We start from the raw sequence: 15,132 nt of genomic DNA, 5'->3' as shown, positions 1-15,132 counted from the left end.
ATATAATTAGACAAATGTTTAGCTGGCTAAGTCTTAAACAGATGTATGCTTTTAAAAAGTTCAACAGTATCTTGTAATTTTAATGACAGTATATAATCATAACCTTCCTCTGTCAGATGAGGGAAAAACCACACAAGAGACTGATATGTATATTGTTATGTAACAGCCAAATACTAGATGCTGTAAGAGCTGATTATCAATCTTGGCAATCACAAAGCTCAAATACAGACAGTACTCACTCTGAAGTAAGAACTTGTTTACCAACTAAATACCATGGATTAGCGAGTGAACGAGTGAGTTCTTAGAATGCAATAAAGATTACATACACTCACTTCACAGCAAAGTTACAGTTAAGCACAGTGTATGCTGAACTGAGAGTATGATAAAGATCTGTAACAGGGAAAATTCAGTCTGGTCTGTGACCCGATAACGCATGTTCAAGTTCTCATGCTGACTCTAAAATGCAACTGTTACATCCACTACCTTCTCACCCTCTGCTACTTTTAATGATGCATTTCCTTAAGAAATACCAGCTAAGTTTAGCAGCTCAGTGAAGTTGTATACTTACCTTTTTTTTTTCTCCATTTAGAATTCACTTGGGGGAGGGAAGGATGACATTTAATAACACATGCCGCACAATACAGAGCTTTCCCAGGATACGTTACAAAACAAGGGACTGCATGACCTGCTCAAGGTTACAGAATGACTCCATTGCTCACCCTGAATTAAAAACTGGTATCCTCCTGACTCCTCCTGTATTTTCACTAATAAAATATTACCACTACTGAACACTTGCACAGCTCCTTTCATCACAGGATGTCAAAGGTCTTTATAAATATTAATTAGGCATTGCAACAACACTAAGAAGTATGTAAAACTTAATTCTGCACATGAGTAAACCCAAGCGAAGAATAAATAACTACGTTCAAAGTCACAGGACAAGTCAGCAGTATGGAGAATAATTGGCTCTTGCCATTAAGGAGCACTCCATTAGAAACAAGTACATAATTAATACTCCAAATGCGATGTGAACTGTACAGCCCTTGATCACCAATACATTACTACAGAGCCTCAGTCACGGTCCATCCTGCAAAGATCACACTGTTTCAGACAGCATTCTCATCAAGGGACTAAGTTTGGCTTCCTCCAAACATAGGAAACGATTCTCGTGAGATTTTTGGTAAAATTATGTTTTTCTTGTCAGGTAGCTTTCCTCACAGAAATGAGCATGATATTCTTTGGTACTTTTACAAAATTAAGAGGTAGTATCAAGCTGAGACACAGTTCAAATATGAGATCACAACCCACAAATGGAAGTAAGCTGCTACTTAACACTCAATCATGTACTCCAGTAATTAAAGAAACGAAATACCAATGTCTTTTAAGAACTCAATATCCATTCTCAAAATAATGGGTCCATGAGTCCAAAATGAATGTTTTCAGCAAACTATATTCTAGTCATCACTTAATCAAGTACTTCGGTGATCTTAAACCTTAATATAACAAACACGTCCACACTTGACCTGCTACAAATATTACCCCTTTACAATTATTTACTTTCCAATGACCAGAACCATCATGAGACAACAATCTGTAACACTCATAGTTCTAGCGTGAAAGCCAACCCTACTAAAACATATCACAGTTGATTTGCTTCTATGTGCAGACTTAATTCTGCAGACTTTAATGACAGAAGTGAGATTAGTTTTTTAAATTCTTGAAAATTCCTGTTAACCTACCAAAAAGATCGCAAAGGTGACAAGCTCTGAACTCCTGCAAAAATTCCCTTTTAAATTCAGTTTGAGAATCTGACATTAATATGGCTGCAAAAAATACTTCTGCTTTGGATAAAGACTGCTGTTTTCTACACAAGACAAAACAAATCGAGTCACACTCAAAACATTTGCAGATTCACTTCACAGTGAACCCTGTGTTAGAAGAGGGGACTCTGTTGTTACGATGTCAATAAAGACATTAAATGAAAAGTTGTGTAATTCATATTGCAGCTTTTTGGGGTTTTGTTAGGTTCTTTGGGTTTTTTTGTTGTTGTTGGTTGGTTGTTGTTTTTTTAAATCAGCTCAAGCACAAGTTTTACATCCCACCAAAACAACAAGATTCACTGAAGGCTGTCAGAAAGTTGGCAGAATGAAAAAAAGGTTTTTGTTTGGTGTTTTAAATTACAAAATACGTTTTTCTTCTGACTATAGAATGAATGCCTGGATCTGGCTGTTGGGTTTTTTTGTCTTGGGGTTCCCCCCCCCCTTTTTTTTTTTCTTCCCCCCTTTCAAAAGGACATAATCTGGCAGTAGAAACTTACTCTCTGGGCAATGAAGGTGTGCATCACTATTATTGTTTTACCTCGAGTTCTCCTACAGCACAAACCCAGAGAACAATTCAGTATCACATTTGATATACAGCTTTCATCGCATGAAACAATTTTTCTTCCCCTTTACATGGCACAACAGCTAGGTAGCATAGTTTATGTTATCATTCAAACATTATGCCTTCAACAGAGGACTGATGAGATTTAACAGCTAGGCTTTGATAAATGGTGTTCCACCCCCAGTAATTCTTTGGAAATCAACAGCCCAAAAGTTGCTGAGTTTTCCTGGGTTAAACTAGTCACCCAACCTTCAACAAAAAGGTCTTCAAGATCCTAATCAACACGTTGCCACTCAGAAGTATGACCAAGTTCAAGATCAAACACTGCTGTGTCCAAATGTACTTGGAACCAAAGAGGAAGCAACCTTTTAGTCTGCAGATGCAGCAGCTTTATGTGAACAGTGGTAGTGGTGTATGCTCTCCAGACAAACAGATCTACTACAGACATAACCATTAGGCACATAATTCTCCAAATCCGGAAAAGAACAGGTATGTGGTCCTTTTGTTACAATACAACATTTCCACCTTCGTGCTTTGGTTCTAATGATCAGTCAAAAGCATTTTTCAGCGCACTTAGTTCTCAATAAAGTTTTATTATATACACAAAGCTGCTGATCCCTACCATTTATCTAGCTTTATGTATAATGAATATCCCATGCCAAACGTATAATTGTGTTGCAGCATATTCTCATACTTTTAAGAGACACTCTTAAGTCATGGAGGACTGTATGTATACAATGAAAGGAATAAGAACTATACTGGTTGTACTTAAGGTCAAGATTCCACTGTAGACTACAATAAAGTCAGGACCTGGAGTGCCAGTACTACAGAGATACAGTAAATACCGTATCGGTAAACCACCCTATTTTATAAAGCTACTATTCAATATTTGTTGCTTATAGGGCAATTACAGATTATGAAAAACTAAAATCCAGTGAAACAGCAGTGCTAAATTTTAAGCCAGGTGTTTCACAACAAAAAAAAGCTTAAGTAAATTTACCACTTTAAGTGTATAATTAAAACAGACTGTCCTGTCACACATCAACTTTGGCATGCATTTTAAGATATACTGTTTACAATATACAAACTAACGTAAACTTCCTCCCTCCCTCCTTTTGTATGAAGATTTAAACACGGATAAAATTTACCTTGATAAATGAAATAAAATCAGCTGTCTCTTTTAAACAGCTTTTAGCATCAGATGCACACCACCATTCATAAGATGGAGTGATATTTGTAAGGTGTATACATGACATTGAAGTGAGCAATTTTGTTAACGGACTGTGCCCTCTTGTTCTGTGGCTTGCACCTGTGGTTAAGGCAGAAAGGCAGGGATCTCATCTCATTAAAGCCTCAATGAGGATGAGAGACTGCAGACTCTGCTCAAGAGACCAGGTAAATCACAAGTGCATCAAGTCCTTTCCTTGCTGCATTGCTACAGACATTCTGAAGGCCAAAACATGAGACTTACAGTCATAAAATGTGCGAATAGATGAAAGGTGTGGGTTTTACTATGGAATTTGATAAACACTTAAACAATAAAGAAAACCGAACTCTATTCTAGTGCAGTTTTCTCAAAATAAAGGTATATGCTAGACTTGATATCTACTTTTAAACCAGCAAGACCTCAGGACACTGAAAAAAGACTGTTTGACTCTTGGGGAACCTTCAAATGCGTTAAGCACACAGATTCTTTGCAGAGCCTGGTACAGAAGCCAGATGCACGCTTCCCACCCTTCTTACTGTAACCAGCTGGCCATCCTTTTTATTAGTCTTTTTCCATTCAAAAGTGAGATCGATAAATTATTATTCAAAACACCACAACTCAATACTTCATGTCATGACTCATGTAACTAATTAAGATATAAGCTGAAACTATTCATTGGCACACAAAATGAAAACAAGAGACTTGCAAAGAAACTGTGTGTAGGAAACAGGAAAAACACCACCACCATCACAGTAGAAATGCAAGGCAGGACTTGTTTTGAACTACAAGAAACTAATAATAATCCTTCCTCATGAAGTTACCTAAGCAGCCAAAAAATTCAAAGCCTCTCCAAACTTGTCTGCTCCTATACTCACTTGAGTTCTGAGGACATAAAGACGACGTGATAATTTTTATCTGACATTCCAAGAAAATCATTACCTAAGATCTCAAAGTGGCAGAAAGAACCAAATACCCTTACCAAGACATGCAGTGTCAACAATCACCACTTGCACTTTTCATTACCTAGAACTCTATTTTTATCTATCTGCGATTGTAAATTCTTCATTCATATGGAACGCTGATCACTGTCCCAAATTAACAGTATTATACCAAAATTCTCTGGAATCTAGTGGTTTGCTATTTGCCCAAGATATTGTCAAAAACGGTGCGGGTCAAGACACAGACAACCAACATATAACGGTAAGTAAAAGTTGCATTGCTATACACTTTCCTAAATTTCAAAGACTTAAAATCTCTGCAGTGTTTTTGAAGAAAAATTATTTGCAGAATGCCTGACTTAACATTAGCTGTGCACTCTTCCTTCCTCGTGAAGAACAAATTCTTAAACAATAATTCTAAATGCCAGCATTACATTTCTAAGCGTATTATATCATAGGTCTGTGTTTTATGATATGACTGAATACGTAACAAGGAAAATTGCTTCTGTTTTAGGAATCTCCTAGGAAAACATGTACAATACACTTCAAAAGCTCATAAAAATCAGTTTCCACATAGAGCAAAGAAAAAACCTCACCCCCTTTTTTTCAAGTCTACAAGAACAGTGTATAGGCACATAATGCTCGTACAGAATTGTATAAGCACCTCATTATTTGAAAGTTTGCAACATCTCAAACCCTTTGATTTCTAATTTTCCGCCATATTTTTAATTACTTGCTTCCATTAACTGATACAATAGAGAAAAACAAGAATTTCCAAGTAAAGATCTCAATACTACTTCTTGTTTGTGGAGTGGGGTTTTTGTTGGAGTATGTTTGGAGGTGGGGGTGGTGGTATTTGGTTTTTAGTATTTTTAACTTGGTTTTTTTGGCATGCTATGTTTGGAAAGGTAGAGACAGCTGTCAGTTCTCCACAGGAAGCATTATAAAGAAGGTTGTTAGAAGTTCAGTCAAGAGCTTTGTAAGGTCACAAAAAACTGCTACTCCAGTAGCAATAGTAAAAAGAGACCACTCCAAGGATAAATTAGGTTAACACCACGGTTAACAGTAGAAATACTATTGTTTATTCATATGTTTTTGCTAAAAATAAGAACTAAAGCAGAAAGTTACTGGAATCCAGGGAACAAAACCGTAACAAGTAGCAGCCACTGCATTACAATAAAGTACTGTCACCCTGAATTGCATGCGTTCCTGATTTAAAAACACAAGCCTTTGCTAAACACCGTAGTGCATTTACCTGTAATCTGTGCGGATGACCCAGGACACCCACATAGTGGTAACTTAAAAAAAAAGTAGATACGCCTCTTCATTCCAAAACAAATGGAAAAGTGTGGAAAACAGCATTCTGCAGGCCATACACACAATCATACCTGTTTAACAGACTATTTAAAATTACCTAGCCACAGTGGTTATGAGGTAGAAACAAAAGAAGCTCTAGGAAACAGTCCATTAATAGGCAGAGATGATTACCACATCTCACCTTCAATAATCTGATAATCAATAAGCTATTTTTGATTAATCAGTTTTTATAGTCCTGACACTGTGCACCGTTCCCTAGCTGCATTTTTAAAAAGTTAGCTTTATTTCATGCCTTCTGGAAATAAAGCATAGATTAAATCACCTAGTCTAGACATGAAACTCTTACTAATTGCTAAGTAAACAATCATTTCCTTATTTCTTAAGCAAAGACATTAGAAAGTTTAAGTGAAAACTGTTCACTGTATCCTCAGGCATTTGTCTAAACTAAGGACAGCCTCCCACCAGGGAAAGAATTTCTTTTAACTATGCTGTTATTTCTGTGGAATTGGTGTCTGCCCAAGCTCAGCAGTCACTCATCTGAGAGCTTTTCCTATGCGTACTGAGTGCAGGAGACAAGATTTTTGAAACCTTGATTGAGGGTTATCATTCCTTGTCTCTTTCCAGGAATGATAATTTACAGCTTAAATGATGAATTTTACTTGCTGCTTATGTCATTCACAGATACAGAAACAGAGCAATTTCTAACTTCAAACCCAATTAAATATCTCTTCCTTTTTAATACAGTGGTTTAAGACAACTTAGAAATTAAAAAAAAAAAGTAAATAATCAATCTGAGGACTGGATAAATGTCTCACTTGAAAAAAATCTAATGTCCATCCTCAAGAAGCAAAAGGGAAATATTTTTAAATTAACTATACATTACTATCAAAGAAGGACTGTCTCTTGTAAACTAAGTTAGCTCTATAATATCTGCGTTCCAGAAAGCTTAGACTGTTTCACAATACGGAAATTGACATCAGAAAGTTGCTTCAACATACAGAAATTCTAAGATGACAGTAACTTGCAAACCACATACAACATGGCTACGGTTCATCTTCCAGACATGCACCACTCTTTCTGCTATGGAAGAGTGAAATAAGTTGTAAAACAAGAGGTAATCCAGAAAAGAATCTAGGATGAGGAAACCACTGAACTGCCACCTAAGAGGTTACAAAAAAAGCACCATCACAATGGTACACAGAAGTTAAAAATGTAAACTCACAAGAAAAACTGACGTGGAAATTATAGTGATATAAGTGAAACTTCCTGTTTAACACATTTCTAAAGGTCCAAGACTAAGCTGATTTGTCTGGTTAAGTTCTCAACCCAAGTAGTATTTGCTACTTTTAGGTAATTTTTGCCTTGTCGCGTTATGTAAGATCAATAGCTTATTTTTAATGAAAACCACACACTTATGTTCAGCAATGATGTCACAAGACACAAAGAAATGCACAAAACATTATGATCTTTAGAGTTACAGACATTTTTTACTTCTGAGTGGTTAAGAATATGCACCCTTTTTCAACATCAATCCTAACAGAGAAAATAGCTACGTCAAAACCATTTAAAGCATTCAGCATACAGATTCACTTAAGTCCTGCATGTTTCTGGCGACAAAAATAATTTTTACCCCTGCTACACAGTAGATCTGAAGACTCCTCCTATCTTTTATTAACAGCTACCTCTTCCTATCTACCACTGATTAATTTTGTAAAGTGTGGAACAGAGCAGTTTCATGTTTTAGGCACTATGCAAAACCAGTATATGATATATGACAGGAATGTAAGATATTCACCGTTCCACAAAAAACCTGCACTTCTAATCTATTCAGTTAAACCTTCTCTCTATCCTCTTTAAGAAAGGTGCCTCTGCATAAAGACAGGTCAACTCTTTGCTGCTATATAAAGTTGAAGGTTAAAATGCATAAGCTGATGTGGGAGACTATTTCCTGCTGAAAGAAAAGCCCTTTAAACACGAGAACTTCATATCTAATTTGTCAGCTTATTGATGCTTCCATGCATACTGACAGTGCCAAGCGTCTGTCTTTCTATGAAGCCACTGTACTGAGAAAATGGTCAATGTTACCTAGAAAAAAGGTTAGCATGACCTTATAGTAAACGTGATAAAGAATTCAACCACTCACATAAGCATTTAAAGTTCAAAATTTCAAGTGAAGAACCAAGTTTTAATCAAATCCATCTGCTATGCTAGAAGCACCAGCTGGACTTACAGTAGTCAGTAATTTATACATGGCTGACTTAAACGCGGAAGTGTACCAAGTAAGAGTCACCAACTTTTTCTTATGCTCTTTCTAAAGAATATTTAAAAAAAATATATATATACACATTGGGCACCACTGGTAACTACATCCCCAGTTAAACCAGCCTTTGATAATCTTGTTCTTAACTAACATGTTGTTTTAAAGACAGGAAGGAGAACTTTATTCTGCCACTGAAGCTATCTCTACCGACTTAAATCAGGAGGCAACACAGCTCAGAATGAAACACTCTCAGACGGGTCTCCAAACACCATTGAAAGAATCTAGTCCATAACACTGTTTCAGGTGGTGACTGAGTAGCAATTCCACTCTAAACTCAGCCACTCATCACTATATGGTTATAGTATTTCTGTCAGATCTGCTGGGAAGAACTTTACAATTTAATTACAACACATTACCAGCTATAATAGGTGAACAAAGCAAGAACTGCCACAACAATATCAACCTCTAAAGTGGCCCAGGATTATGCAACAAACCTGACAGACATCCAGTTTCAAATGTCTTCTGAAGCCATAACCAAAGGGAATTGGGACTTGTAAACTCTCAAAGAGCTGAAATTGAAAGGGAAACTCAGAAAGCATTTTCCATCTGGCTCAGTTAGCAGGGTGCATAAAAATGGAGAGCAACTAAAAAAGTATACCACTGTAATGCTGAAATCAGTTATTCTGATTTTTGTTAACTATCAATGAAAAGTTTTAGATGCAGCCTCAAAAGTGCACAACGCTCAGTTCTTTCTGAATAGTGACATGCAGCCACACTGCACAGGCCAGGAGACACTAGCGCACTGTTGCGGAGTGGGGATGAGGACAGAAAGGAGGGCTCAAGTGCTTCAACCCCTCAGAAGTGAAGTATTTTATTGTTAAGCTTCCAATACTTGAATTTATTTTTGGAACTACTTAACATTTTTGGGATTTTTCAACAGACAAAATGAAAATTCCTGGTAAAACACTGAACCGTTTTTTGTTTGTTTGGGGTTTTTTAGTTTGTTTTCTCTAGCTAGGTTCCATGTTAGTAATTTAGGAAAACATCCTTACTATACACGTGCATAAGGCCTCAGTTAGCAAGAAATGGTACACAGACAAAGCAAACGTACCTGAGGAAAAAACACCAAACTCTGCTTTGCTGCCAGAGCTTGGAACTAATGACATTTTGCCTGGAAAGTCTCTTTTACTGTGAAAACGGATTTACTAATCCCTGCCAAGATTTTTAACATTACAGAAAAATAACTAGTAATGGAGATGTTCCTCCTAGAATAGTATTTTAGACCAAAACCTCATCCCTAAAGGGAACTCTGCAAATAACCAAAACTGCCCATAATTCAATAAAAGCTACTCAAAGCTAAGTTTTTACTCCAGGAAGGAAGAAAATACCAGTCAGCAAACCTACAGCAGGTTTTCTCTTCTTTCATTCTGCACTGAAGGATAATAATATTTAAAGCTTGATTAAAAACTCCACAAGTGTTAAATATCGAATGTGAATTTCAGTTTAATAAACAGTTATGTCAGGAAGATTGTCTCTGAACTAGGTTTTGACTTTTATTTTAAAACATCAAAGAAAATCATATCCTTTTCAGGGATTATTTTTTTTAAATAACATTATTATTTCTCAAGGTAGTACGCATAGCGGCTTTTAAGCACTGAATTCCTCTACGGTCAGTAAAAGCCCTTAGTCTGACCTCAAGACACTGCACTACGATTTGTTACAATTTATGGCCCAGCTACATTAACCATACTCCTTGGTAAGTGGAAATCCACAACCGCTGAACTTGAGTTTTAGCATGAAACAGAACTTTTAGCATTTGAAATTTTGAGAAAGGTGAAATATACAATTCCATCTTTTTACCCACATTGTAATTTTCGTTAAATCAGCTTTGTTCCCATAAAACCATAAAGGAAAAAGAAAGCATCATTCCATTCACAATTCAATACAGCTGTGTACAACTGGCTTCAGCCCCAGGCCACAAGCCAGGAACTTCTGAGTTCAAGTCTGGCTCTGCCACTGACTTTCTGTGTGGCCTTCAGAGAGCCTCTACATTTCTCTGCTGCTCCTCTTCAATCTGTACACTTACCTTACAGAATGGCACTTGCTTTGTTTGTGCGGGCTTTTCCCAAACAAAAAAACTTGAATTGACTTTGAGACCAATTTTTACTGTGCCTTTCCACTAAGAAGGCTCCACATCAGCTGATACCTGGTAGTTTTTAACTGCATTAACTGCTAACATGCACGTATTACATATACACATATACATAGAGATACGACTCACACACAAATATCAAAATATGTAGGAAGTAGGAAAACAGACAATTAATTATTTCAAAGTTTGTTAAAAAAACAGGATGAAAAAATGAAATCAAGTTATGTGCCATAATTAAACTTACAATGCAGAACAACCTACTTACTAACCCACCGAGCCAGTGACAAAGTCTGTTTTTAACAGCTTAACATGAAATGCACAGAGCACGCAATGCTCAAGCTTAAATGATTACACCAACTAATATTTTAGAATGTTACTTTAACAACAGAAAAATGGCCTGGGAATGTGAAGGGGAAAAAGGACTTAAGCTTAACCAAGTTACCTAGCACTAACTGAAACATCATCTAAAAGACAAGTTTTCTTACAACTTCCCTTGATCTTTAAGCTGACCATATAATTGCATGTTAATTGTAGCAAAGTTTCACTTCGCATTATCTAGACTGAAGCAGAATGTAATGGAGACTGACGCAAGCTAACCCCAGCTTTTGCTGAACTCCAATCATCCAATCACACAAATACAGCTCATCACCTTTAAAACAGTATATGCCACCTTTAAATCCACCCCTGGGAAAAAACCTCGTCCCCGAAACTTTATCAAGACAGGCTGACTTTCCAAAAACTAACCTGTTCAGTTATTCAAGGCCTAACCACAGAGAGGAAGCTTGAAGAACAAAGAAAGTGCAGCCTTATGGTACATTAAGCTGCCATTATAAATCCTAGACTCACAAAGTTTAGCCTCCACCTGCTTTCGACTTTTTCGTCTTGTTTTACCTAAAACCTGGTAAGAATAAACTTCCTAGTTTTTCTGTAGCAGGACATAGAATTTATTTGTAGAAATGTTAAATGTAGAGCAAAACTGTCTCCCAATTAACAACACAGTAAATTAATTCAGAATACTGTATTATTTTGTGATAAAAAGAGTCACTCAAGGACTTAATCAGAAACAGCCGTTCCAGAATAGCTACCATGCAAAGATGTGGTGGTTAAACGCAAATTCAGATAGCTTCTGCACAAGGAGGACTGAACTGTTTCTAACTGCTGAAAAATTACCTGCATATAAGACTTAGGATTCTCCCATCCCGGGTCATTTACTAGAACTTTCCACCGTAATTCAGGGGTTTTCAAAATATGTTGGGCTGACTAAACCCTGGAAAGTTAGAGAAATACCATCATGAAGAAGTACATCTAAACAACTTATTAGGAAGATTAAATCTTTACACGGATGAGATTCTGGTTTTAGTTTCCTACATTACACTACCATCAGTGCGCTTCCATCAGATGAAGCAGTCAGGAATACTACATAAGGCTGGTATATTGATTAGCAAGCACTCCTGACAGGGTAATCTACATCTGCTCTGAACAGGATTACAGGACACAAGACAAAATAAAACAAAAATAACTCTAACGCTTTCTCCACTTTCTCTCAGCATTGTCTGGTCTGGTTGAGATGTACCAAACAGATAATTTTAGCATTACCTGCAAAAGAATAGAAAATTTATTTGACTCTGTAACACGCTATTTAGTTTAAAATTCCCATTAATATTGATATAACTGACTTCTGTACCACCAGTTGGAGCATTCTTTTACACTAGGTTCAAAAAAGCTTTTAGGGTTTTACTTCAGGCTAACCAAGTATTTTTACAGGCAATTTGAACCTAGATTTAGATTCCAACCAGCGCATGTGAACTTATAATCACATCCACAAAGAAAACCAGAGACACATAGAGAATGACACATGTATAACCCAAATAGAATATCCTCTATTTCCAGGTGCTGTATTTTTAACCAGTTTTTAATATTTTTTTTAGTATTTACTATTTACCATAGAAGCTCCTTCGAATACAATAGTGGGACAATAGCACTAATAGTACGCAAGTAAAGTCTAACAGAATAGGAAAGGTTTGTTTATATAGTGTTAACTAGAATACAGAAGAATATATTTTTAAAAATTCTCGTGGGGATCTAATTACTATTTTGTGTTTTGCAGGACAACCAGTTTTTGATGCACATGTGAATAGGCTAGGAGAGGATGTCAGCTAAGTTTTGGCTCCTTCCACCCTCCCCTCCCCTGCATACAGAGGGTATCCATTTTCGGTTTTACTGTCCTTAAACACTCTTCAGTAAGAGGTAAAATAGCCTGGACAAAAAAACAGCAAGAGTTACTAATTACAATTTCCAAGCATTAAAAAACCAAAATTCACTTGTATGTTGTGATCAAATCACCCTCTTTATGAATTGTTCAGCAAAAGGCTGAGCATAAATATGGTGTATATTTAGCTGGCAAAGTGACATATCAGAATATATCAGTCTCACTTTAGTTGATGAAGTAAGTTCTCAGTAGTAGTCACCCTCTTGCCAAAGAAAGCTGTTTTGTAGACCAGTATATCTAGAGTATCAACACAGAATTAGAACCATGTATTTTAAAATCAGACCCTGAATCTAGCACGATTGCTTAACTGAAATTATATACAATTAAAAATATAAATGCTCACACAGAAGCTGCAACAAGAACATGAACGCTGCTCCATTAGGACTCTAATATTAAGTTGCAACGTCTTCTACCACAAGCAGTCTATTTAAACAAGGGAAAAAAGCGGAAGAAACACAGAAGACTTATTTTAAGTAAGATTTAAGTGACACAGGACACTGCATCCTGGAAAACTGGATGGCTCAGGCATAACCAAGTTCACAAATGTAGGCTGAAATATGATGACAACATATCTATTTGCCATAGAGCACACGTAAAATGGGACAATTGAGCTCAACTCTAATTAATGGTTAAGTGGCATTAACAGAATATATATTTAACCTTTCCTGTTTTCATATAGGTCAACTAGCCCCAAAAACTCAAAATCTACGAAATGCTATGGTGTGTACATGCTTAAAAAATAAATTCCAGCAGTGTCACTGCAGCTGAAGCTTGGCATGTTCTCCTGTACACGGTGGCTGTGCCCAACAGCCACTATGAAATTACAGATGAACTGTAGCTTATGATTGTGCTGTTTAACAAATGCTGTGCTTAAAAAAGGAAAAAAAAAAAACACAACTGAGAATACTAGATTTTTCCATTGTTTTATTTTTCTCAGAAAATACTTCTCCTCTGATTCAGAAATTAAGTCAATGTTCAGCTCCAGTTCAAATCAGCTTTTGGGTTCAGCTGTTATACCCATATCTGTACTTCAGGAAGCCCTAACTCTGCATCTACAAACAACACTGGGAAAGATGTGCGTTCTCCCCTTATTTCATAATTTAAGCATGCACAGCAGAGTTTTGTGTACTCTTAAGGAATTAAAAGAATGGCCACCTTCATTCACGCCTTTCTGCTTTTTGGTTGCTGAAGTAAATATCCTGTTCAAAGCACATTCAACTATGATGGAGCTCAGTGTCAAAATAATGGTTTTCTGACACAAATTATACCACTGCTTATTCATTTGCAGAGAAAGTATATATATCCATAAAAATAAATACAAAAAAGCTGAAGTGTTTTTTTGCTAGACTACCTCCCTCAATTATGTTTCACTGCTCTTAGTTACCTTAAAATTTGCTGACCTCCCTAAGGTTCAAAATACTCTGAAGTTAAGGCCTCACAAGTACCATCCTAAGAATACAAGCACTCCCCTGCTAGCATGAAATAAAACACAGTTGTATCTTGATGCTTTGTTTTGGTTTTGTTGTTGTAGTAAATTCCAAGGCTACCTTTCACTTCCAAAAGTCACAATTTAACATAAATTGGTATTAATACATGTGCTTTGTACTTTTAAGCATTTTCCCACCTATCGATATCGAAGTACTTTTAGATAATTTTCTCTGCCTAACACATACAAGCATACATTTTATTAAATTCAGACACACATTGTAGCACTGAAAGGAACAGTACTTAGATGTCACGCTTACTACCTGCGGTTTTTAACAAGACTCCCCTCAGTATTTTCCCTCCAGGTGTATTAGTCCACATTTTTCCATGCTGTTTAACCCTTGGTTTGATTTGTTCTGCCTTTAAAGATCTTTTCATGTTTTATTAATGCATCTTCTCTTGGGTACCTGAAATAACACCAGGGTTTGTATCCTGTTTTGTTTTCCCACATGACTAAATGAGCTAATTAAAAGTAGTCCTGAAACAACATTTTGAAAGAGGATCAAGTTCTGTCTCATACTATTTGCTCATGCTATAATATCCAAATATCACATCAACCAGTACCTAAGAAATGATTTTTCAGAAGTTATTATACATATTTATAATCTAGCAGCACCAGAGCATTTCAGCCCTGAACTATAATGCCAGCTAACTGTATACAGACAGGAAAATAACCTTTAAAATGACACCATCCAGAAAGCCTTAGGAACTCCTTTCAGAAGTGTGCTGACAGCACTACATACAAAAAAAAAATTGAGGGTTTGCATTTATTCATGCTGCTCCCAAAAGGTACGCTCTGTCTCGACAAAGGAAAAAAAAAAAGAAACCGTTGTCTTCTTGGGTTGGATGCCTGTGTACAAAGGAGAAAACGTATTTAAGCACTGAAAAGTGCTAACTGTACAGCTCTGGAGCTGGAATTCACCACAGATGTAGAAAGGCACCATTTCTCTTGTGCCCTTCAAAACAATTATGGCACCATCACTAAAACAGAACAGAAATATTTTCAGTATATAGGATTTTTTATCTCCATGATGCCTCCACATTTGGTCTCAATGCTGAAATGTCCACAAATTGTTATCCTGACACCCAACTTTAGATATCTTGTTTGACCAACATTTGAAA

General features: G+C 36.5%; 1 protein-coding gene across 12 annotated transcripts in view; it reads right to left on the bottom strand.

Moving 5' to 3' along the window:
* TNRC6B (trinucleotide repeat containing adaptor 6B) overlaps positions 1-15,132 on the bottom strand; it is a 134,006-nt gene that overhangs the window by 59,398 nt on the left and 59,476 nt on the right. The window contains exon 1 of one of the 12 annotated variants that reach the window (XM_054219633.1): positions 11,427-11,479. The exons of the other annotated variants lie outside the window; for them this stretch is intronic. Coding sequence (XP_054075608.1) covers positions 11,427-11,464 — 38 coding nt within the window. The 5' untranslated portion in view covers positions 11,465-11,479. Of the gene's footprint in view, positions 1-11,426; positions 11,480-15,132 lie in introns of those variants that run through there. 12 annotated transcript variants of the gene reach the window in all.

Source organism: Rissa tridactyla, chromosome 1 (assembly GCF_028500815.1).
Source record: "Rissa tridactyla isolate bRisTri1 chromosome 1, bRisTri1.patW.cur.20221130, whole genome shotgun sequence".
Taxonomy (NCBI): domain Eukaryota; kingdom Metazoa; phylum Chordata; class Aves; order Charadriiformes; family Laridae; genus Rissa; species Rissa tridactyla.
This window is presented reverse-complemented; position numbering and strand designations above follow the sequence as displayed.